Source organism: Micromys minutus (genome assembly GCF_963924665.1).
Source record: "Micromys minutus genome assembly, chromosome: 29".
NCBI lineage: Eukaryota > Metazoa > Chordata > Mammalia > Rodentia > Muridae > Micromys > Micromys minutus.
This window is the reverse complement of record NC_137964.1, coordinates 35,757,005-35,782,926: the sequence shown is the minus strand read 5'-3', so window position 1 is coordinate 35,782,926 and position 25,922 is coordinate 35,757,005. Positions and strand designations below refer to the sequence as shown.

At 43.6% G+C, this 25,922-nt stretch overlaps 1 protein-coding gene across 3 annotated transcripts in view; it reads left to right on the top strand.

Annotated features, from left to right (window-relative positions):
• Positions 1-25,922, top strand: part of TTC28 (tetratricopeptide repeat domain 28) — a 381,921-nt gene that overhangs the window by 180,770 nt on the left and 175,229 nt on the right. For all 3 annotated transcript variants that reach the window (XM_080941079.1, XM_080941078.1, XM_080941080.1), the window contains one exon: positions 20,167-20,314. In XM_080941079.1, coding sequence (XP_080797205.1) covers positions 20,167-20,314 — 148 coding nt within the window. The remainder of the gene's footprint in view (positions 1-20,166; positions 20,315-25,922) is intronic.

The following is a 25,922-nucleotide window of genomic DNA, read 5'->3' as shown; positions in this document are numbered from 1 at the left end:
TGTTGTACCCTTTGGAGAGTTTAAAATAAGATATTTTCTCTTCTAAGACATATTAATGCTGGAAAAAGGCATCAGAGCACTAAAAGGTGGCGTTTTCAGAATGTTCATTAAACCTGTAAGGTGTTGGTTTTATCTTTGGTCACTTTATAAAGACCTGTAACTGTAGGCCTGTTTATTGGGTACGCCTATATGCATAAGTCAACGTTGACATTTTCCTTGGTTTAATGATAATGTGACTTGTTAATAATTACTATAGTAACTTCCAATTAATGAGAATTGTGACTCAGATTAGATGCCTTCTAATTAGTACTTTGTCATTTTACATCAGCAGAAAACGTGTGTGCTGAATTAAGGTAGGAGTTCCATTTGGCAAGAGGTGGTTCATTAACACATGGGAAGAGACAGACAGCTCACACCCTTGCCTTTGACTCCCTTGAAAAGAAAGGGGGTGGGGTTGACAGATCTCCGTTCACTACTGGGAGTGGGGGTGGAAGATCTCCTGTCCAACACTTTGTGCTAGGTTTGCTTCTATAGCCAAATGGTGTTTGAAAAACAGGTAAGCTGCTGCAGCTGGATCTGTTCCCAGTGAGGGAATTAGAGGCATGAGGAAAAAGCATGAGACGCTTCAACAGCCAGTCACTGTGTGAGTGACTACAGACAAGAGGGTTGCGTGTCACAGAATAGCACCTTGTAGGTCTGAGCTGTGTAGCATCTTCCCAGGTCACCTGACACCCCCACTCTACAGGTGAGGGAGCTGGGATTCTCATAACTCGCCAGCTCAGGGCTTTTCTTGCTCCATGTCCAGGGCCAGCAGGGAGGTCAGGCCTAATGTTCCGCTGAAATGGGATCATATGTAACTGAGGTTAGTAAACATTGATCCGATTCCCTTAGATTTGTCAAAAGCTTGGTACAATATTGTGCCATAGAACTTTGACTTAACTGCTGTGCCATGATTAACACAGCAAGCTGTGGATAAGTGCCAGGTTTGGTACAGGGAGCACTTGCAGGGTAACATACTCAGGAGTAGGGCTAAAGCCACTCAGGAGGGTACAGTCAGAGACAAACTGACAGCAGAGCCAGCAGCCAGTTCTCTCCATGCAGAAGTCACTCCTTGTCATTGCAGGCCAAGAGGCGTCGCCACCACATCCCCCAGAATGCTGTTCGGCTGCCACAGTGAGCCGGACAGCCAGGAGGGTGATTTTCAGCACTGGCTCTCATGGCTCTTGATTCTCTGTCGTGGAGAGTGCTGGGAGATATAGGCTAAGCTCCATCTGATATCAGTGCGATGTTCTCATTCTCCAGAGTCAGTCAGCAGGATGTGATCAGGGTCTGAGACCCTCCTTTTGCTTTTATTACAAAGTATATTTACAGTTGTTCCTTTTATATGATTAAAAAATAAAAAGAAAATCCAGACTTCTTGAAATAAGAAAATGTAAATGATTTTCAAATAGACTTAATTGTCCTTTGTACATAAAGTCTCTTCATCTCTGTTTGTGGTGTTGTGCTGGCCCTGTTTATTGCATGTAAATATTTCTCAGGGAAGGACCCTTTCTGATCTGTGGTCTCCTTGGCAAATGAAATCTGGGTGAGCATTTGAATTCAAATGCATGTGTTTTTACATTTAAATTGCTGTAGGAAGAGCTCATGAAAGCCATCTATAGTTCATAAGGGTAGATCTTGTGGTGAAATTAGAGGCTATTAGAACTATTGGTCTTATTTCCAACTGAATTAGTTAACTGCCTGTTAAGGTTCAGAGCCTATTGACCACTAGGCATTTATTACCTTAGCCATAATGACACTGTGATTTCCATTAACTTCCAGAGTTTATGGAAATAAAAAAGATCTTGCAAAGAAAGTGGTTGCATTTGATTATGAGGATTAATTAGGCGTTTAAATGTGGGTGTAAAGTACGTTTTAAAAACAAGTATTTCCTCTTCATTGCCGTGAGCCAGTATGCTGAAGGTATGAAGAGCACATGTGTCCTGTAAATGCCCAGGGTCTCCTGCTTCCTTCTGCTCCTGCTGGAGTTGCTGGTCCACGTTCCAGAGGCCACCGTCAGCTGGTGTCACACGGTGTGCGGCCATTTAACATTTCCATGACTCATAACCAGGATTGTGCTGGGAATCATCAGCTGGCTGCTATCTATATCTTTCCCAATATATAAGGATATTAAATATATTATTCGGAGAGCTTCAGAAAGCCACTTGACTTTTTTTCTCAAAGACTTTGAAAGTGAGACACTCTGAACCGGCACTCTCTCATGTCTGTGTTTGTATTTAATTACGGCCCCAGCTTTATAATTAACACGGATTTCTTCATGAGCTATCAATTAAACCAGAGGTTTGGTGCATTAGCTTTGAACTTGCAGTGGGTAAAAATGTCTGTTAGGAGCTGAGTTAAAAGAACTTTTTAAAAAATTAATGCATCCTGAAAGGATGTAGAGAAGATGACAGATTATGAAGGGGAACCTACTTTTTAAGCGCCCGGGATTCTATTACATTAAAAATTGATTCGTGGGCTCTGAATATTCATCTGTAGAAGCGTTTGAAATGACGCTGGTGCGTCGGAGGTGCCTGTCTTCAGAAGATTCATTCGAAGTGTCAACCTGCATTCATTTCAAACAGCTCCAAAGAGTTTCTTAATTTGTTTCAGAAGTATAGTTTCCAAAGTTGATGCTAAGTTTCATTTGCATTTCTTCTGGACTGGTCGAGGTCCACTTCCTTGATGTCACTGTGGGTGGTTTCTCCCTGTGGGGCAGTGAACAGTTTACAGGGCTTTATGGGCGAAGCAGTTGTGATTAAATCCTTATCTGTGCTGGTTAGGGAGCACGGCCAGCCACAGGAAAGATGGAACTGTATTTACTCACTCTGGATTTGGGGATTTAAAGAAAAGGATGGAAAGACTATGAGTTTAGGTAAGGAGTATGGAATTGGTCAGAGTTGCGCATCCAGGGAGGGCTGAGCTGGAGGTGTACAGGTGAGAGGACACTTCTTTTCGAGTACGGCCACCGAGTCATTCACTGGGACACTCAGAGCTGTGTACTCCAGGGTTGTTGGGGGTCATGGAACATATATACCTTACCTCTTCCGTTTGGAAAGTATTTAACACTCTTCACTTGAAAACAGTTTTTAAAAGCACAGAACTGGAGCTGTGGCCTCAGAGACTAGTTCATCTTTTCACTTTCTTCTTCACCCCCCTCCCCTGCCCCCTACACTTGCTTTGGGCTAGTCACCTCTGTCATTGCTGCACCCCCTGTCCTCCCCTCATCCTTTTACCTTTAACGGAGGACAGAACAATCTACTGTACAGGATTTTAAAAACTTAGTAAGGTTGCTTACCTGAAAGTACTTGGTGACCTAATAGATGTGGGTTTCATTTTTGCTTCTTGCTGTAACATTGTAGCCATCGCCCCTCTGTGACCTAAGGATAGACCATTGTGAACTGGCTGGAGAATGTAACTACCCTTTATAAGTTGTGAGGAGTCCCTGGGAAACCGCTTAAACTAAAACAATTGACTTCAGAATGAAGCTGCAGGAGAACTTTTCTGTAAGTTGGAGGACACCCATCTGAATTCACATCTGTGGTTGTTCTTAAGTTGCTCCCAGACAACTCTGCATCAGCATGAAGCTTTTACACACATCCCAATGGCTGTAAGCTTCTGACTAAGCTCGTTTCTTCTTGCATGTCCCTGAAACCCCAAGTGCACGTGGAGGAGAGGGAATAGAACATACCCTTAGGATAGGCAGACTAGTTTCAGGAGAATACGCCCAGGGTGTTTTCATTAAAAATAAATGGGTTTGATTCTATCACTTCAGATTTGTCAAATCCTGAAAGTGCTGTTTTGACATGTTTTATGGAAAGAGGGCTTCAGTGAGGGAAGGAATGAAGTCAGCATTTGGCACGCTCTGGAAAAGGTGCGGGCTGGCATCATTGCCGAGTGAAAATTACCTGTCAAGTAGCACACCGAACCTGGGCCTGCTTAGCCAGTGAGGTATTGGCTTATGTGACCAGCTCCAACATCACCAAGAAAGTCCTAGATTAGAAATCAAATTATGTAGCTGTGCCTGTTCTATGGCAATTTAAAAAAATACAGCAAACCCTAGGAAATAGGCACAGCGTCAGCAATAGGAACCTTAAACATTTCTCAGTCAGAATCCTTAACTTTCCATCCATTAGAACCTGTTATATTGTTCTGATAGCCACCCCCTCTTTAAAAAACAGTTTTCTCCACCCCTGCTATTTCCTTATTGGAGCATGCGGTCATTACTTCACAAGAATAGCCTCATCAGTAGGATGAAGTAGATTCTCAGCAAACTAGACTGTGCTGAATCTTAGTAGCGCTGTTTTTAAAATGGTGAACATTGTCCAGGGACCTGAAGTTTTCTGTTTGACATCATCTCACTTTGTTGAGTATGAAAGTTCAGGTTACAAAGAGACTTGTAACTTTCCTGCTCCTGGGACCCCGGGTTATTATCTGCTCTGCCACAGTAAACCTTCTGTAATGGGGAAGAAGAGATAATTTGTGCCTCAGTTGGTCCATTTAGCTAGGATGGTCACAGAAGTAACTACCCCAGAAACCAAAATGAGGGAGGTGGGAACCTGGGTCCAGAGCAGGGGGGTGTGTGGAGCAGAGCTGCTTGTTAGAGCACTGGTCACGTGGAGGAAGTCTGAACTTTGACCTCCCTGCCATTTTCTTTTTGTGACTCACAAGGAAGGGTATGACTGACAGTGTCATCATATGTGTGTGTGTGTGTGTGTCTGTCCTGCCCCCCCCCCCTGCAGCTGGATGATATGAGCCACATGACGTGGTGCTGGGAACCAGACTCTAGAAGATCAGCAAGTTCTCCTCACTGGAAGCCATCCCCTGAGCCCCAGTTGCAGGCAGGAATGTTTTAAAGTTTGCAGAGTCCTCGGCATATAGTAGCTGAGCACCATCCCATGCATCAGGTCCTGGCTATAAGGACTTTCCTCTTGTTCTTCACAATGTGTGTCTATTGATGATGAGCACACACAGATTGCAGGCGCCATGGGGATATCAACCTCAGTGAGAACGAAAGTAACTAGGTATTGGCAAAAGTGCACAGGGATTGGACCTTAAACTTTAACTCCCAGCTACTCCTACATGACTTCAGCACACGTATGTGTTTGTTTGTGTGGACATTTTACCTACACGTGTGTCTGTGTGCTCTTTTCATTTTTGGCACACAGAGGCCAGAAGCCACACAAACCTCTGGAAGTAGAGTTATGAATGGTTGTGTGCCAACACGTGGATGTTGGGAACCAAACATTGTTCCTCTGCAGGAGCAGCTGCTGTTAACTGCCGAGCCAGTGCTCCTACCCTGAGCACATTTCTTTACCTCTGTGAATGGTCCGAGTGGTGCTTTGACTAGGAATGGCCTCCATAGTCTTGTGTTCGAATGCTCGGCTACAGGGAGTGGTGCTGTTAGAGGTGTGGCTTTACTGGGTGAGATGAGGCCCTGTTGGAGTAAGTGTGTCGCTGTAGGTGGGCTTTGAGGTCTCCTATGCTCAATTTCAAGACTATGTAGAATCAGAGCCTTCTAGCTGCCGATGGAAGACAGTCTCCTCTTTGGCTGCTTTTGGATCAAGATGTAGAACCCTCAGTTCCTCCACCACCATGCCTGCCTGGATGCTGCCAGGCTTCCTACCATGATAATGGACTGAACCTCTGAAACTGTAAGCCAGCCCCAATTAAATGTTGTCCCTTAAAAGAGTAGCCTTGATCATGGTGTCTCTTCACAGCAATGGAAACCCTAAGATAGTCTGTTAGTTTCTGTCTGGGTGTTCCTCTCCTTCTTGTCTCTCTAGCTATGGCACTAGTAGGCAGTCTAGAGCCCTCTCTGCCGTTGTCTTCTCAGCCTTTCATGGCATGCTGCCTCAGATCTGTGTTGGTCTGAAGGGGACACTCAGAGGAGGGCTGGCTTGTGGAGAGACAGTTTTAACAACGCACAGTGGTTCTGCTCACTACAGGTGTTTAGACCACTGCTTCTATGCCTCCTGCCTCCAAACTATAGGAGATGGCTGTGAACTGCAGGACAGACACCAAGGGGGTTGTCTTTCTTCTCTCTAATTAAGACAAATAATTATTATTATTTATGATAATTGTGTTCTATGACACTTCCACAAATAGTGAGTCATCAAGTCTCAAGCCGTTGCTCTGAGTAAGATGAAGGACTGGGTTCCCACAAGTCTCTGGTCTCAACATTTTTGTTAGTGGATCTGTACAAGACCTAGTTTTGTGGGTGTTTCTAATATAACATGTATTGTGTATGTCGATTTGTTGACATTACCCTCATGGCCAGCAACATTTAACCTGAAGCCTGAGCAAGCTTACATAACTGTGACCCGAAGGCACCCTACTGTGGCCCTCTTGTGTTCTTGCATCTTGGGCACTTGAGGTACGTCGCCTGTGGGAGTGCTGAATTGGCTGGTTTGTCCTCTGCTGCTCTGGTGCCTTTCACAACTGACTTTAGAGCTACAAAGATTCGTAATTAGGTAATTCATGAAGAAAATCTGTGAATGACGAGAATGACTCTTCACAGTTCTATGTTCTCTTTTGCTTCTTTTCCTGTGTGTGGGGTTGTCCTGTGCTCAGCACACATGTGTGCCAGTGTGTGCTTAGGCCCGTTCCTCCCTCCACCGCTGCCTACCTTACTCTGTGCAACTCACAGTCAGACCCAGAGTGCATTCACCCTGCTGCTCTCACTACCAGCTTGCTCTAGGGATCTACCCCTACCTCTCAAGGCTTAGACTACAGGAAGCCTACCTGCTTGACCTGAAATTTGTATGGTTCTGGGAATTGGAACACAGGGTCTCTTGTGTGCATGACAAGTGCTTAACCATTGAGCCAGTCCCTGTTTTGTAATCCATTCTTAATTCCAAACTATAACGTCTGGTCTTTGAATACCGCCCACTAATGAGAATGTCACATGCCTCTCCATGTCCTTCTCTTTCAACTGCAGCTCTTTTAGATCTTTTGTACAAGGTCCATGTTGCCTTTCTGCATTCCTCTCACTGTATTGAGGTTCACACTGCTACCTGACCCAGTGCTTTACAGCAGTGGGTGTGTATGTGGTGTGTGTGTGTGTGTGTGTGTGTGTGTGTGTGTGTGTGTGTACACATGCATGTATGTCTGTGTATCAGTTTATCTCTGTGTGTGTGTGCATGAATGTGTGGGTTTGTCTGAGTGTATCTCTGTGTGTATGTATATGTATGCATGCATGTATATGTGTGTATCAGTGTATGTCTGAGTGTATATGTATGTGTGCATATACACATATGTTTATGTATATTCCTGTGTATGCATATGTGTGTATGTGTGTACATATGTATATATGTACATCTACATTGCATGTGTGTCCATCTATATTGCGTGTGTGCTACCTTGAGTTTTAACATGCATTAACATGTATCAGAACATGCTTTGACACCCCAGACCTCTCCTACCACTCTTTGTAATCACCCTTTCGTGACCTTCACACCCTACCAATGGCAGATTGCTCTATTTTTGCCTTTTCCAAAATGTCCTAGCAGTGGAACCATGTGGACCATTGGCCCCTGGAAAGGAGCCTCCTCCTCAGCTTTGACTACTGGCTTCCACCTGCTGTTGTGCACCCCAGTTTGTTCTTTTTCTTGCTAAGTGCTGAGCCCTTATCTAAACATTATGTATTTGTTTCAATGTTTCTCAACCCTTGGGCTGTGACACTTTTGGCAAATCTCTATCTCTAAAAATATTTATATATGATTCATAACAGTAGTAAAATTAGAGTCATGATGCAGCAACAAAAATAATTTTATGGTTAGGGGTCACCACATCATGAGAACCTGTATTAGAGGGTCACAGAATTAGGAAAGTTGACAACCCCTGATCCATCTGCCCACATGCAGGTTGGACTTGTTTGTGGTTACAGGGAAATTATGAGTAAGCCTGTGGTAAGTATCTAGAGGGTTTGTGTAGATTTAAGTTGTTTTATCCCTAGGAAAACTTAGGTGTGTACTGTCTGAACTAATGTTAAATCCAATATTTTGATAGATAAGAAACTGCCAGCTCTTATTCTAGATTCTTGTGTTTTATGTTTGTGTACAAGAGTTCCAGTTGCTCTGTGTCGTCACCAGCACTTGGTGTTGCTCCACTTTCCTTTTTCTTCTGTACTCCGGTTTGTCCACAGTGCACTTGCCATGAAATATCCTTGGTGTGAGTGCAAACCATATCCTCTGAACAGGACAAGACTCTGCACTCATGAATTTACAGCAGCTGTGGTTGTCTGCACAAGATTAAGACAGTTAACACTGTAGCATAAAACGGGGAGGGGTTAATGAGTCCCCACCTCTCCAGGGAGCTGTTGGAGGATGGCTGCAGGGCATTGATTGGTTTCTGGCTCCTGGCTGGTCAACCACACTCTAGAGCAGCTCTTCCCAACCTGTGGACCCCTTTGGGGGTCAAAGGACCCTTTCACAGGAGTCGCCTCAGACCCCCAGAAAACACAGATAATTACATTACGATTCATAACAGTAACAAAATTAAAGATCAAAAGTAGCAAGACTATTTTATAGTTAGGGCTCACCACAGCATGAGGAACTGTACGGACAGGTCACAGCATTGGGAAGGCAGAGAACTGCTGCTCCCAATGGTGGTCGTACCCACAGGATATCAGCAGCAAGATTGGTTTAGTTGAATTCTTGAAAAAAGAAAAACAAAAGAAAAGAAAAAATGACCCAGAGCTGGGAGGAGGGAGTGGGGGTGGATCTGGGAGGAGTTATGGTGAGGAGTGTGATCAAATACCTGTATGCACAAATGCATTCTCAGAGAATTACTGAAAATGTTTGATATATTCAAATGAATGTTCATAATGTTCTACCATAATAAAATCTTACTAACTGCTTTCTGTTGTGCTGTGTTTCTCTGTAACACATGCACTGCCCTGGGAGAGGACTGTGCAGGAGCGGGAGGAGGGAGTGTACTTACTGCTCAATTTTGCTGTGAACCCAAACTTGCTTCAGAAACAAACCTTCATGGGGCTGGCGAGATGGCTCAGCAGATGGAGGTGTTTACTGCACAGGCCTGGAGACCTGGTACAAGTGTGGGAAGAAGATTGGCGTGTCCTCTGACTGACATGCAACAAGTGTGTTTTGAAAGTTTATTAGTTAAAATTTTTTTCCCCAAAACTTTACCTCTGCTGTCTCACAAGTGTGGCTCTGCACATCTCCCCGGCACAGTTCCGTGGACTGGCATGTGAATTCCTGAGTGTAGAAAGTAAGAGGAAACAGCTAGAGTACAGCAGAGGCAAGCCCTTGTCACAGAATCCTCTCTGCCCAGGGAAACCCATGTGCAGCTCCTGCAGGCACCCAGTCTGTAGCCGCTAATAACCATCTTTATAGACCGTTCTGGAAGGAGCTAATTCACACCAGCCTGGTAGCATCTGGGACAGCTACACCTGGACACAGACAGAGTCCAGGAGTCCTGAATCGGTGAGAACCGAGGCTGCTTTAATCCCTGTGGTACTGGTCGTGCCTCCTGGTCTGCTCTGGCTCTCTGCCCACCGGCAGTCGCCCCCTCCCCCACTCCCAGGCCATGTGTGAAGGCACAGGCATGTTCTCCGAGTTCTCGGTGGAGGGACGGTTGACATGGCAGGGCCACAGACTCACACTGACAGCAGATGGTTTTGAGGGAGGTCAGGAAATCCCCTCACCCCTTTTCTTCTTGGTCTGGGTTTGCCAGGCTCCCTCTGCCTTAACCATGAAGGAAAGCCCACACCTTCTGAAAGTTCAGAGCCATTGCTCTATAGCCGCGACTTCGATTGTGTCTTTAAAACAGAGAAAAGAAACTGTAGATGAGGTTTGCACATTTTGCAAGATGACTCAGCGCTGGGGGTGGCATCCGATACCTTATTTAAACCCTGGGTTGACAGTTCACCTCTTCTGTTTTTGTTTTTAAACCTTTTATCAACCTATGTTCTGTCTCACAGCACTTTGGTTAGTAACACTTTTAATATTAATCTAGAGCTTATTTTGGGAAGACATCTACTTGATGTGATTGGCCAACTAGAATCGAGAGCAGATTTCCTCTAGATATTGATTCTGGACAGACCGTAAGCCAAGAGGGGAGGAAAACAACTCCCAGCTGCAGACTGAGCCGGGACATCATGTTCATGCTGCTGCTTCTGATTCCGGGCTCCAGACACCATGATGGCGTTTTCCAAAGCAGCCCTGGGCCTTTCACATCTTCTCCAGTGTAGAATAAGACAGATGAGGGTGTTTTTTTTTTTTTTTTTTTTTTTTTTTTTTTTTTGTTCTGTTTTGTTTTTAAGTGAGAAATAAAAGCATAGCTTTTCTGGAGTGATTCCACACAGCTAAGCAAAAAAAAAAAAAAAAAAAAAAAAAAAAAAACCACACATTTGCCCCATGAGTGTGTTCTTTGCTGATTCTCCAAGCTTTATTTTATATTCAGTATTAGGTATCAGGGAACAGAAGCAAGAGAACTCTCACTTGAAAGTATCAGAAAATGAAAGAAATGTAGTAAATTGTAGCCACAAACAAACAAACAAACCCTGGTTTGCTGATGCCCCCCCCCACACTCCCACCTCCATGATTTAAAGTGCTTGCAACTCCCAATCTAATTAGCATCGAACTGATTTGCAAGTACAGTGGCCTGTTTGGTTCAATAATAATACATTTATATGAAAGGTTAATGAAACGCATTTTCTCTGAATCCAATTCATTAAAAATTGCTCTACAATCAAGGGTTGTAATGGAATAGAGATTAAATATTCATGTTCATCAATTGTCTGTGTCATTTCTGATTTTCCTTCATTTCGGCCTCCATGGTTTGAATTTTACAACCAGTACAATTTTCCCGCAAAATGCTGATTTAGAGGCTAATTGCTTCTTCCATAGAAGATATTGAGTGGACCAGAGAAAGAGCAGGGCAGCCAGGGTTGGCCGGCTCTGTGTGCTCAGTGCTGGGGGACTTTTGTGTGCAGTGGTCAGCCAAAGGCCTAATGGCAGAGGTAAACTCCGATAAAGCGCAGACACACGGTCACGGGACTGGGAAGTAAAAGAATTTATGATCGTGAACTATAGGACAATAACAAAGTCTTTTGAAAATCTAAGGACATCGGAAGACATAGATTAAATCTAAGTCAAAAGGCAAACTGTTCACAAGTGCTTGGAGTAAGTGATTGTGTAAGTGACTTGCACTCTTCATTCTATGTAACACCACACACAGCTGTCACACATCTGATGTGTCTGAAGTACACTCATGCCCCTGTGCATAGCACTTCACCTCCTAACTCATTTGACCCAACAGGATGTGTGTGATCCAGGGCTGAACGCTGGACATAAAGATGTGAGGTCTGTCGTCATTTCTAGGGGTGCTCGTGGGCTAAGGAGTTTACAGTTGCCAGCATTCCAGTGAATTCAGTTGAACAGTTTTTCTTTAACTCTCTGGATGGCTACTTGGGCAAACCACACACTAATAATCCTAACAGTTTTAGTAACAAGTGGTAAAGGCTTTATCATGAGATTGGCTTCTGTTACTACTGAAATACAGGGAGCATCCCCATGAGTTCAAATGTGGTTCAGCTGATCACTTTTGTAGCATTTACGCCCCTCCAGCTGTGGGCTGTGGCACCTCTGCCACACGATAGGTGTGGAGTGGGGAGATGTCGAGAGGCTCTGAGGGTGATGGTGTGCCCAGCATTTAACAGCGCCTCATAGGTTCTGCTCTCCATGACAGGTGGCATAAGGGACCAAAATGTGCCCCTTTCTCAAATGAAGTGGCTTCCCATGGAAACAGTGACAGGAAGAGGAACAGATAGGCTCCCAGATGTCATGCCAGCTTCCTCCCGCCTGTGTTGGTTAACAGCCACGGATCTCTGCATACTCTGACCCTGGCTGTGCTTGGGGCCTGCAGCAGGCTCCCGGGGTAGCTGCTGTTATCTTCCTGGACTCGATAATTCAAATTGTTTTTTACCTGGTCAAATAGATTTCCTCTGTAAGCCTTATGGCAACAAGGAATTACATGGCTTCCCAGTTGCTTAAACCTCTTTGAAACGAGAACAGGTGGGTAAAGCAGAGACTGGGATTGGGTAGTATTTTTAAAACATTGAGATTTATTTGAGGTATGGGATCATTTTGTCTGTGTGAGTGTTTGCAAACCATGTGTGTGCCTGGTGCCTGCCGTGGCCGGAATTGGGTGCTGGATTCCTGGAAGTGGAGTTACGAGGGTTTTGAGTCACCAGATTCCTCTGCAAGAACACGTATTCTTAGTGTTTGAGCCATCTCTCCAGAGTCGAGTCATATATATATTTAATAAAACCCACTTATTTTAAAGAACATGTAATTAAAAAGCATCACACAGCCAGACCAACGGAGCCACTCAGACGACCTTGCCCAGGCCGGAGGTCTGTCTGTCTCAACCAACATCTGTACAGTTGTAATAGCCACTCTAACACCTCAGAGCTTGGATTTAGATTTTATTTACACTTTCATAATCAATGCATTTTTATGCCATATGTATTAAAATACAGGTATATTTTATACACAACTCCTTCAAAAAGGAAAAAAAAAGCCCCCTCCAAAAAAAAGCCTATGACAGCACTGGAGCTGGAAAAATGATTGTATATCCCCTTTCCTAACTGAAAGTCCTTGCCTGTGCTCTGTCCTTCCACATTCTCTGATATCACTTCTCTTTTCACATGTTAAATGCACACACACACACACACACACACACACACACATACTTGTCTACATGCAGAGAACATGGGTTTTTCCTTCTGAGATTAGGCGACCTTACTTCCTAATACACACTTAGAATCCATCCGTTTCCCTACAGATCTGATTTCATTTTTTAAAAAAAGATTTATTCTTTTAATTTTTATTTACATGAGTGCTCTATCTGCCTGTACAGCTGCCTGCCAGGAGAGGGCATCGGATCCCATCACAGATGGTTGTGAGCCATGTGGTTGCTGGGAATGCACTCAGGACCTCTGGAAGGTGCTCTTAACCACTGAGCCATCTCTCCAACCTCCCCGCCACCCACTTTCATTTTTTAAAAGAAAGCTGTGTAGGATTGTTTCTCACATGGGCCACCCTTCTGTTACCAGCTCACCGCTGTGGAGCAATCATGCTGTTCTCTTTTCTCAGCTTTTCAGAGCAGAGCAGTGTTGAACATGGAGTGAGAGTCCTCGGAGCGTGATGGCCTGGTCATGGTCCACTTATTCTTAGCTCTGGGAGGCTCCCATGCTGATTTCTAGAGCCAGAGTGCCAGTTTTCAGCCCTGCAACACTGACTGTGAGGACACTTTGATTACACCCTTTCCAGCATTTGTAAAGGCTGTGGGGTCATTTTGTTGATCTCTGCTGTTCTGACTGCTGCCAGATGAAATCTCAGAGTTGTCTTGGTTGATATGTCCCTAACTGCTAAAGACAATGAATAGTTGTTTCAAGATATTTCTTAGCCAGTTTTATTTTCTCTTTTGAGAACTCTCCGTTACGATTAATCCAGCACCCTCCCCCCTTAATTTGTTGGGTTTTGCTGTTGTTATAGTTTTGTTTTTTGACTTTTTAAAAAAAGCACTTCATGTATTCTGGATGTCTCCAGCTTATGTCTGTGGTGGCTTTGTCAAATAGTAAATGGCTGGAGTTATATGTACTTGTGTTTGGGTCCGTGGTTTGGTTCCGTTGGCATGTTTATGGTTCTGTTTGCTGAATATTGGTTTGGATATCCAGGGTCTTATAATTTTTGAGATATGAATTTTGAGATAGATTTATTTTTATGTTTCTTTGCAGAATCAAAAGGAGATTTTGATTGAGATTGCATTGAGTCTGTTTTGATAGAGTGGTCGTTCTCCTAAATTCACCACTCCATGAACATGGGCAGTTTTTCTATTTTCTAGTATCTTCCTCTCTTTATTAAAAGGTTTAAAATGTAAGGATTGTAAAAGTCCTTTGCCTCCATGGTTAGGTTTATACCTAGATATTCTATTTTCTTTGGGGGCTATTCTGCTCTCTACATTTGTTGATGGTGTATAGAAAAGCTATTGTTCATGTAGGTTGAATCTGTATCCTGCCACATTGCTGAATTTGTTTATTGTTTCTAGAAGTTTTCCGGTAAAATTTTCAGAATCCCTAACATGATTTCATGTCATCTGCAAATAGTTTGATTCGTTGCCCCAAACCCCTACCTACCGCCTTCCCACTGTGACGGCCTGCACCCTGGACTGACCCAGAATAAACCAGCCTGCCTCCCTCCCTCCTTTCCCCTCCCTCCTTCCTTTCCTTTCTTCTTTGCTTTGTTTTGTCTTCTGAGACAGACAGGGTTTCTCTCTGTGGCTTTTGCTCCTGGAACTCACTCTGTATGTAGACCAGGCCTTGAGCTCACAGAAAGTCACCTGCCTCTTCCTCCCAAGTGCTTAGATTAAGGGGGAGCATCATCCCCCTCCCCTGACCTGCTTCCTTTTCTTTTCTTCCCTCTCTCCCTTCCTTCTTTTGTGCTTTAAGAATTGGCTGCACGTCTTTGAAAGGCTAGTAGAATTCTGCTGTGAGTCCACCTGGGTCTGCATGCGTTTTATCGAGAAGACTTTTTACTACTATCTCAATCCTGTTTGTCTGTTTAGGTTACTGATCAATCTCCTTTTGGTTTAAATTTGGTTGTTTACCCGAATCTAGAAATTTATCCATTTCTTTTTGGTTTCCCAGCTTAATAGAGTATGTGTTTTCACAATCTTTTATAAAAATTCAAGTTTCTTTGCTATCTTTTGTTATGTTTCCCTGTTTATTTCTGATTCTGTTAAATTTGTGGTTTTTCTGTCTTTTGGTTATTTGGGCCATTGGTTCATTGATGTTGTTTATCTTCTCAAAGAACCAACTCTTAGATTAATTGAGTTTGATATATCTATATATCTATATATATCTTGCATATGTAACATAATATATATTATAGATACATAAAGTGTATTTGTGTCCTTGCTGACTTGGATCTAAGCACTCAGGGGTCTACGTTTCCTCAGAGAACAGTTTCCATTGTGTCCCAGGGTTTTTGCTGTGTTGTGTTTTCTTTTTCTATTGAGTTCCAGGGAATTTTTTTTTTCTGTCTTGGTTTCTTCTTTGACCCATTCATCATCCAGTAACGAGTTATTTAATCTCCATGAGTTGGTGCGTCTACTAGAGATTTCTTTGCTGTCAATTTTAAGTTTTATTGCATTATGGTCAGATGGAATACATGGAATTATTTGAATCTTTCTGAATTTGTAGAGATTTGCTTCAAGTCCTAGGATGAAGCTTCCGTTTGCTGCTGCATAAAACGTATATTTAATAATATTTAGGCGGAATAGTCTGTCGATGTCTGTCTCACCCATCTGACCTATAATTTCTTTATGATGTTTCTCCCCTTACTTTTTCTGCAGATGACCTGCCCAGATAGACCCTGGACAGTACTGGCAGGATCTGGCTGGCTGAGTGGAGAGATTGGGTGCTGTTCAGGATGGGAGGGCAGTTCCTTGTGGAAGCCTGGAGGTTCGTGTAGTGCAGGCAGTTGTAGCTAGACGAGGCCAGGGCGCTGCTGTGGGTCCTAGGCTACGTGTGCAGGCTGTGGAGGGGATGTGTCAGGGAGGGTGAGGTGACTCCCCCACGGGATGAGGGTGACTAATATTTTTAGTACTTATGTATATACTGGAATTCTGTGCATTCTCTTAGACTGGAGTCATGTGTTCTTGTTACATCTTTTTTCACCAGCTAGCAAAGATGGCGGCTCTATCCTGTGTCGGGTGCTGTGCTGAGTTCTCTGTTCTGTCACAGAAAACCAGGGTCTCATTTTCATCATTACCAGCTGGATCGTGGCTTCTCGCCTACAGAAGTCTAAAAAAGTCATTCTATTCTGTAGTGACCTGTTGCTGGGGAAAGAGCTGGGAGAGCCCCACTCGATGGGCATGCAGTGGAGCATGGTGTTCAGACATGGCGTCTCTTCCCGTGGGCACTGCCCAGCACCCACTGCCGGGCAGTACCCGGAGGTCCCATGTCACCATCCCATCGCATTTGGAGTCTGAAGAAAATGAAACAAGCTGTGTCTCTAGCATTGCCTTGTCACTTGAGACCACAACTTGCACCTTTAAATGGTGAATGTGTACACATGTATGTATCTATGTGCATGTGTGTGAACACATGCATGTGCATGAATGTGTGTACATGTGTGTGCATATATTCAGGCATGCCTTGGCATGCAATTGAGGTCAGAAGACAACCTTGGGGTCTTTGCCGTCCACCTTTAGTATCTTGATGCTCATGACCGCATCTGTTACTGAGGTTGGCTTTTTCCCCAGGGTAAGCCGAATAAAACGTACTTTCCATCATTTTACTTGGTGAACTGTGGAATCATTGATCACTCAGTGAAATAATGGATGACTGAGTTTTGGTTTAAGCACACAAGGACTTCCAAATTAAAAGTGCTTAAGATTTTTGTTTCTTATAGTCATGCCGGAAGCAGTAACTCCAGTATTCTAACCCCATCAGTGAGTGAGTCTAATGTCGACGCCCAGCTCATTAGTATGCATGTGTCATGTATTTATTATTTACTTTTGACTTTTCGATGGGGTCTCAGTCTGGCACCCATGCTGGTCTGAAGCACACTCTGCAGATTAGGTTGGACTCAAACTATAAGCAGTTCTGCCACAGCTTCCCTGGGCCCTGGGATTTCTCGGCTGTGCCACCATACCCAAGCTGCACATGAGTATATTATACAATCCCAGGGTGTATTTGTAGCTCAGCATCTCTTCAAGAGCCATAGGACCACGGTTATTTATAGGTGGAATGCATGACTGGAACCCCCTAATGTGACATGGGTGGGTAATGAGAAAATGTCTGCAAACACGTTGAAGATAGGAACATCGGCCAAGGCTAGAGGCAGGAAGCGAGGCAAGTGTGCTTACGGGTGGGTTAGCTTACTATTCCGGCGTGTTCATAGCTGCTGTTGACTTAAATCGACAAGAGACAAAACAGCCCATGAGCAGCCTCACTTCCTCAGATCACCTCAGCAGGCTCCTTCAATCGCAGTGACTGGGTTTGCGTGGAAGTGTTAAAGTCACCTGATCTCATGTTCTCTGAGGTATATTTTCAGTAGTTTGAGAGTCTGAAACTTCATTTAAATTTTATGAATATCATTTATAAAAATGGTCAAATGTGCTTAACTGAACAAAGATAATCCATGTTGTAAGAGTAGACAAAGAAGAAGCCACTTACTTAGAGACAGATGTACAGAAACGGAGCACATTACTAATGTCATTTACAAACAGGTTTATCTTACCATTTCATATGTGGGTGTTTTGCCTTCATATATGTCTGTGCACTGCAGAGACATTGCATTCCTTTAGTGGATTGTTCTCTTTGTACTTGAAAAGCAAACTGTACTTCACAAAACTGACTTCAAATTATGGTTGAAGTTCTAAGTTTAGGGCCCGGGGAAATGTCTTAGTTGAAAACTGTTTACCTGGAATCTCTGGAGCATCAGTCCACAAGAAATGAACCCACATAAAGAACTGGGCGCTTGTAACTGAGAGAATGTGATGGCCCTGGCCATGGTCTCTGCTGTGGCAGGGGCTGACAGCCAGCAGTGCCAACCATGAAGCTGAAGATCCCAGGGACAGGGAACTCGTCCTGGGAAACACCATGTATGATGGTTCCTGTGGAAAAACACCTAAAGCTGACCTACACACATGCACGTACTTGGGCACACACACACTCACATACACAAACACACACTCAGACACACACACATACACAAACACACAGACATGCACACATACACTCACACACACAAACACACTCACACACATACATACACACACACATAAACACACATACACACACACTTACACACAAACACACTCACACACATATACACAGACATACACACATACACTCACACACACAAACATACACACATGCAAACACACAGATATACACAATACACACACACAAACACACTCACACACATATATATACACACACATAAACACACATACACACACACTTACACACAAACACATTCACACACATACATATACATACTCATAAACATGTACACACACACACATACACACAAACATACACAAACACACTCATACACACACACACACACAGGCTGGAACATGCACACAAACAGAATTTAAAGAGAACACTATAGTTAAACATTCCCAGTTTTCTGGTAATTTCTTTAGTTAGCTGATGGTCATCTGTGTTCACATTGTTTTTTTTTTTTTTTCCTTCCAATTTTAATCTAACCCCTTAAAGGATACAAAGGGCAATAATCTCGGTTGTTTTGAAGCAAAGCACATGTATTTCAGGTTTCTATTTTAAAACATGTTTGAAACCCCACCAAGCATGTAAGCGTAACCAGGTAAGGTGACAGCCAGGGCTGCACCGTGGAGGATGATGATGTCATTATGCAGCAAGGCGGGTTCAGGACAAGGCAAAGCCTGTCATTGGATGAGAAGAAAGAGTAGGCGGGGAAAAGCCTGGGAAGGAGAGGAGGAGGAACAGAATCAAGATGGAGAGGAGAATCAAGATGGAGCTGACAGGGCGGGATGATTTAGATCCAGGTGGTCTAGGCCAATTTTATCTTGTCTAGGTGGGCGGATTATTTCTTTATTAATTGGCAGTGAAGTTATCGTATGGACATATTGTGGATTGAGATTCTAACATATACATCTAATTGTTAAATTACAAGTTTCTGGAACTTTGGTTTTACTGGGCTACAGAGGGTAGCTTTAGAGTGTCTCAGGCTACTGTGGCGATGTGCCAGGCGTAGTAACGACCAGCCAAGGGGACCAGTGTGTGACAGTAGCTGGCAGAGAACAGCTGGGCAGCGGAACCTGTAGCACTGTCTTTTTAATACTTATCGCAACAATACTGTGAGATCCTGATTCAAGCAACAAGAACAGTCTATCCAATCCTCTAACTAAATAAAGCAACAAATATGTGTGTGTCCAAACCGGGTATTTTAAACAAGGATGTACACATGATTTTTTTTTTTTTTTGTCAAGTTAACACAAACTATAGACACTGAAAAGAGGGACTCTCAAATGAAGACTTACCTCCGTCAGAAAGGCCTATGGGCACGTCTATGGGCATTCTCTTAATCTCTTAATTGCTGCTTGACATAGGAGGACCCAGCCTACCATGGGTGGTTCTGTCCCTAGGCAATTGGGCCTGAGCTTTACAAATAACGCAGCTGGGACAGCAAGCGCTGGTGAACAGTGAGCAGCATCCCTCCATGGTCTCTGTTTCCGTTCTTGTGTATTCCCAGCTTCCATTCCTGCCTTCTGTCAATAATGGAATGTAATTCGTGTGCCAAATAAAACCTTTTCTTCCCCAGGCTGTTTCTGGTCAGTGTTCAATCACACAACAGAGAAGCAAACCACAGCATGATGTGACAGGGCACATGATGTGACAGAGCATGATGTGGTAGAGCACTGACAGGGGCACCTAATGTGACGACAGGCACATGATGAGACAGGGCACATGATGGGACTGACAGGGCACATGATGGGACTGACAGGGCACATGATGAGACAGGGCACATGATGTGACGACAGGCACATGATGGGACAGGGCACATGATGAGGCACATGCGGCAGAAGTTGTGTTTCACTCTCCATTGTTAATGTGCCATGCTAGGCACCTTGGTAAGATATCAGGAAATCTCCAAATAGTCATCCTTTTGGAGGGTTCCAAGATTTGTTCTGCGCCAAGGATAGTCTTGACCTATTGTTCCTTCTTCCTGTGTCTCTCAAGTGCTAGGATTACAGGCTGCCAGGGCTGGTTAAGGACGAGAATTTCTGTTGGGCTACCATAGTGACTTTTTGTGCTGTGAGATGGGTGAGCACTGTTCCACCTGAACTACATTTTAAATCACATAGAAGCAAAGTGAAGACATGTGCCACCAAATAGAACAGAGTTGGTGTGTCTGAGAAATGAAAGAAAAATATAAGTGTGAGTTCTTGAAGGAAATACAGTTTGTGATGTGTGGAAGAAATGAGTTCTTATTTCTCAACCCTTCATTCTGGTTTTGAGTGACAGGCATCTCACTCATAGCCCTATGGGCACGGTGACTGGCAGTGTAAGAAGTAAGAACTCTGTTCTCTCCCCTGTGTCTCCAGGCATACTTCCGACAGGGTGTTGCCCTCCAGTACCTTGGACGTCACGCGGACGCCCTAGCGGCCTTTGCATCTGGGCTGGCTCAAGACCCCAAAAGTCTCCAGCTCCTGGTGGGAATGGTGGAAGCTGCCATGAAGTCTCCCATGAGAGGTAGGTGGGATGCAGGTCTTGAGATGTGACTAGAAAGTAGGCACCCACCCTTCCAGGATTAGAGAGCTGCTAGGGTCTGTGAGCTACTGAACTGTCTAATGAGGGCAGATGAGCTTATGTCTTTGTATTTTAGGACTAAACCAGGGCTGGAGAGATTGCTCAGTGGTTAGAGCACTGACTGCTCTTCCAGAGGTCCTGAGTTCAATTCCCAGCAACCACATGGTGGCTCACAACCATCTGTAATGAGATCTGATGCCCTCTTCTGGTGTGTCTGAAGACAGTGTACTTATAGAATAAATCTTTTTAAAAAAAGATTATCTAAAACATTTCCACTGTAAAATTAGTTTTAAGATTCTAAACCACAATGCCTCTAACAATAAGTTGATTTTTTTGTATGAACAAATATAGCCTTTAGAAAAAATAAAATAAGAGAAGACATTAAGCTAGGTTCCCCTCCTTTCCTCCCTCCCTCTCTCTTTCCTTCCTCTCTTCTTCCTTTTCTTCCTTTGTCCTTCCTTCCTTACACACAAATCACAGAAGTTAATTCATCAGGATTAAGAGATAGTTTATTCTGGAGTCAAATATGAATAAGCATAGCCTCTGAAACACAGTTTTACCCCTTGCATGTTTCCCAGGGTTCCTCGTGGAGTTTTATGGAGTTTTATAGAGTAAGAGAACAAAGAACATCACATTAAATGACAAATTGCAGTTGATTATTACCTTGGTGGAAACACCGGAGAGGTGGGTTGCAGCAGGATTCGAGGTTCCTAACTATGGCACCAGAGGCTACTTCTTCATTGGTGGACAGCAGGTTTTGTTTAGTTAGTACATTCCAAAGGTGTCTAATGTTTGTCAGGACGGCAGGTATATCACAGAGGTGGTCAGGGAGTAGCTTCTTATGGGGCTAAATGTAACCGGAGAGAAGCTGTGACTGACCTCCAACCTTGTAGCCTCCTAGCTTTCTTCAGGAATTCTCAGCCACACTTCCCTCCTTCCTTCCTGACAGAATCTCCTGCGGTAGCCAAGGTTATCATGAACTTACTCTGTAGTCCAGGCTAGTCTGGAACTCACAGCAATCCTCCTGTCTCACTTTCCTGACTGGTGGAACTATAGGTGTGTGCTGCCATGTCTGCCTTGCTCTTATATTTCTTAAAACTAGTGTGTGAGTAGCCACGGGCAGCATCTCACATCTTCTGAGGAACACGAAGAGGGTACACATTGCACTCAAAGGAGAGGAAAAGTAAGGTGGAGACTTTTCTCTGTTGCTTTATTCCCATTGATATTCCAAGAAAACAGAGAATACATAGAGATGGTCCTGAGCAAGGCTGGAGGAATTCTACCGTCTTCACTTCGGTGCAGTGGTTTTACTCTGTTTTGTCCTGTGGTCCTAGGAAGTCACACCCAGGATCTGAAGAGTACTGGGCAGACATTGTGGCACTCACTGAGCTGTGATGAATGTGCAGTTAGGAAGGTTTTGACCAAACACACACACACACACACACACACACACACACACCAGCTGTCATTTGTCATGATGGCAGATCTGTGGTCTGCAGATATCTTATGCCCATAGCTTATGTCAAGCCGAGCTTTCCATAGAAATGGTTAGTCTAGAGAATGACCCTGGATATCCTGATGACAGGACCAGTCCGTCCAGGTCTACCTGTTTGCAGCATCAGGTGCTTTAATATGCCACCTGCTATTGTACTTGAATCAAACCATGTGCCAGTTAAAACTTTGATGAGCTGGACCATGCTCTCGTCTGCAAGCAATTAGCTCTAGATAAAAGGTATTTTCCTAAGGGTTAAACATTTCATATCTGTAGGGAAAAGAGGTAAGAAACTTTTCTTTGAGCAGTTTCATAAGTCACACAAAGCCATGTCTTTGCTTCAGGGACTAAAGGCTCTCCCCAGAATGGACCTGCTGTCAGTGAGCTATGATCCAGAGCAATGCACTTGGGGCTCCAGGACATTAGGGGAACATGGTGAACAACTTGGCACCTGTCTTTTTTTTTTTTTATATATACCATTTCTTAGAGTTTTAAATTTTTCTTTCATTTTTTTACCCTTTCCTCTCCATGAAGGATATGCATGAAACTTATCTAAGAATTAGCAACACCTTCTAAAGAATATCCACGGGACACTTTTATTTAGTCCATGAAGATAATACCAGTTCCTCCTGAGGCAGCCCTGTGGCTGCCTTATAATGCTGTACCAAATGTGTTGATATCTGCAGAACGGCACCTGTTAGGCTTTGAAGCAGTTTGTTGAGAGAAACAATTTAAATGTTTTTCTTCTAGCATCAGAACACCTGTCACCCTCAGGGTCCCCCTTTCTATCTTGCAGTGAGTGACCCTGGAGAAAAAAACCTGCTTCTTACAGGTGCCTGGAGCCCTTCCGTGTTTTCTTCTTTCCTCCGACTTCATGAGCCTTGCTTGCTCTAGCATCTCCTTTCTGCTCCCCTAGACCTCTTCTGAGCATCCTTTCTTTGGCCTGTGGCTGTTCAAGGTGTGGCCCTGCACACCCTCCTGCCTCCCAGTCGCCCTGCTCTGGTACGCTGTAACCACTCTCGGAACCATCACTGTCGGCCCCTTGTGCTTTACAGATGCATCATTGTCCTGTGTCTCTGCACTTCTAACACTGAGGCACAGCACTGTGGTTCAGACCCTTTGCAAACAGATCTGATCTGCTGTGACCTCTTGCTGTTGTCTTAATTATTTTGTTTGTTTGTTGAGTCAGGGTGTCATGCAGGCCAGCATGGCTCTAACTCACAGGGTAGCTAAGGCTGGCCTTAAAATTCTAATCCTTCCATCTCCCAAGTATGGGCCATGTTGCCTTGCTTGTTTTGTAATTCTGAAACAAAACAAAACAAAACAAACACCAAAACCTCCCTAGCTCTGGTGCTTCTCTAAACAACCATGACATGAAAGAAAGCCTACAATTTTATGTTCTAATTTTTATGGGTGTTTTGTTTGTATGCATGTACGTTCATATGCCACGTGGACGCAGTGCCCTTGGAGCAAATGCAAATACTTGTAACCACGGAGCCATCTTTCCCGTTCCAGTTTGTCCTTTTTTTTTTTTTTTTTTTTTTTTTTTTTTTTTTTTTTTAAGGCAAGATTTCATCTTGGGGCTGGGACTATGGCTCAGCACCAGAACACACTTGTCTAATGTGTACTGAGTCCCAAGTTCAACCTCAGGACTATAAAGAGAAAGAGTTTCTTTTTAAAAGCAGGACCAGCCTATATTAATACACTTTTATTCCTATATAAATATACTATCCCTATCTATATTAGAATTAATTTAATTTTTATTATTGTTCTCTATTCTCCTAACTGTATTGTCTGATTTATTTTATTTTTATTGTTTCATCCATGCACACAAACCAATTGTGAGTAAACTTTCTTGTGGATATAGCTATATCACAATACATGTATCTGTCTATGGTTACATCACAATGCATGTATATCTTTCTATGGTTACATCACATACATATATCTCTCTATGGTTACATCACATACATGTATCTCTCTATGGTTACATCACAATACATGTATCTCTCTCTCTATGGTTACATTGAAATACATGAATCTCTCCATGGTTGCATCACAATACATGTATCTCTCTATGGTTACATCACAATACATGTATCTCTCTCTTTATGGTTACATCACAATACATGTATCTCTCTATGGTTACATCATAATACATATATCTCTCTATGGTTACATCACATACATGTATCTCTCTCTCTCTATGGTTACATCACAACGCATGTATCTCTCTATGGTTACATCGAAATACATGTATCTCTCTATGGTTACATCATAATACATGTATCTCTTTTAAACCATTAACCAAATATAGAACTAAAGGTGAATATGAATTGAGAGGACTTCTCGATCTTTTGTCATCTGGGTTGTGTTGCACTTTTTCTGGGTCAGTCTTTCAGTGTTGTGTAGGTGCTTAAGGGATTTGGATGTTGAGGGGCTTGTGCCTGTTGTGGGCTCAGTAACACAGCTACAGAATGATGCCGAGGTTGCCAACAGCTGTTCTCCAAGGGATCATCCTGAGGACTCCTGTGTGTCTCTCTGTCCTTCTGCAAGTTCAGTCATCTAAAGATGGCTCCCTGTCTATCATCTGCTGTGATTCTCTCAACTCTGGACAGATCCGTGGTGACTGCTTCATCAAGTGTCCATGCAAAGTGGCTGGCAAATGCTTAGACGTTTCTCTCTCAGTTCGAAGGCCTCCCCTTCATTATGTATCTGTGTCTGCCCTCTGTGAACGCCCTCCCTCAAGGACTCTTAGGCTCAGTCTTTTTCACAAGAGCTCTGCTTTGGAAATGTCATATGAGGAACATGGATTTTCTTCTCACAGCAAAGGGATCTGGTCCCAGTGATACCATTTGCTAACTTACTGACATTGAGGTGGCGTTTCTTCCTCTGCTCTGCCTTCTGTAAGAGAGAAAGGATGATGCCCATCCCATAATGTTCCAGGAGCCATAGGAGTGAGGCAGACCCTGCAGAAGCTTCTCCTCTGCAGATGGGACTCTTCCTTTCCTGGTACTCGCGGTACCTAGACTCCCCTTCCTTCATGTACCCTCACTGGAAGTCACACTCTGGTCTCAGCATCAGAAAGCTGGCTTCCTAGACAACACTGCAGTTTCCAATATGCCATTTTCTCTATGAAGCACTGGCTCTAGGACCACTTAGGGTCCCTGGGTACACTGACAGTTCTCAGAACTCTGGCTGGGAGCTGTAGCATCTGCTTCTAGATAGGGCAGATCCTGATATGTCAGATGCTCACACAGTCTCTCCTTATTGCTCAACTTCTTACTTCTGTATATTAGGCTGTGTAGACCAATTGCCTGGAGAATCCCGAGTTCCGAAGTGTTCTAGTGTAGAGAGCTGTGCATCTCAGAGATGGCAAGGGTGGCAGGCCCCTTAGCAGAGGGTGATGGGGAGTGTCAGGAAATGAGACTTTATTCTTCTTAAATTCCCAAGGACTTTACATTTCAAAAGCCTGCAGCAGGGGCTCAGTCAGTTGAAGAGCCTTTATATTCCTATGAAATTGGTTTGATGCTGGTTATTTCATGTCTTATGCAAAAATTCTAGAAAGAAAAACACTGAGAGTAGCTACAGGCTGCCAAAATTCTGTTCTGTCTAATCTGCTAAAAATCACAAAATTGGTCCCTCTGATGCTAGCGCAAGTTTATCTTAGAACAGAAATTAGAGCAACAGACTTGGAAAGAGTCTCAGAGATTATCTTTAGATTTTTAAAAAGTGTCTTACAATCTCTTTCATCAAAAGAAATACATTTGGCTGGATACAGTGGCAAGGCCCTGTGGTCCTGGCTACTTGGGAGGTTAAGATGGGAGAATGGCTCACAGCCAGGAATTTGAGATCAGCCTGGGCAACATAGAAAAACCCTAACTCCCCCTCCCCTCTCAGCTCAACTGCTGACTAGAGATTCTGGCTAGTGATCTATGAGATGGAATCTCAGCTTAAGCAGATAACTTTAAAAAGGTAATTACATACAGTGACATAGATGCTCTGTGTTTGTTGCTTTAGATTTAGGCAGAGATGTGTACATGTACATAGGTGTCTGTG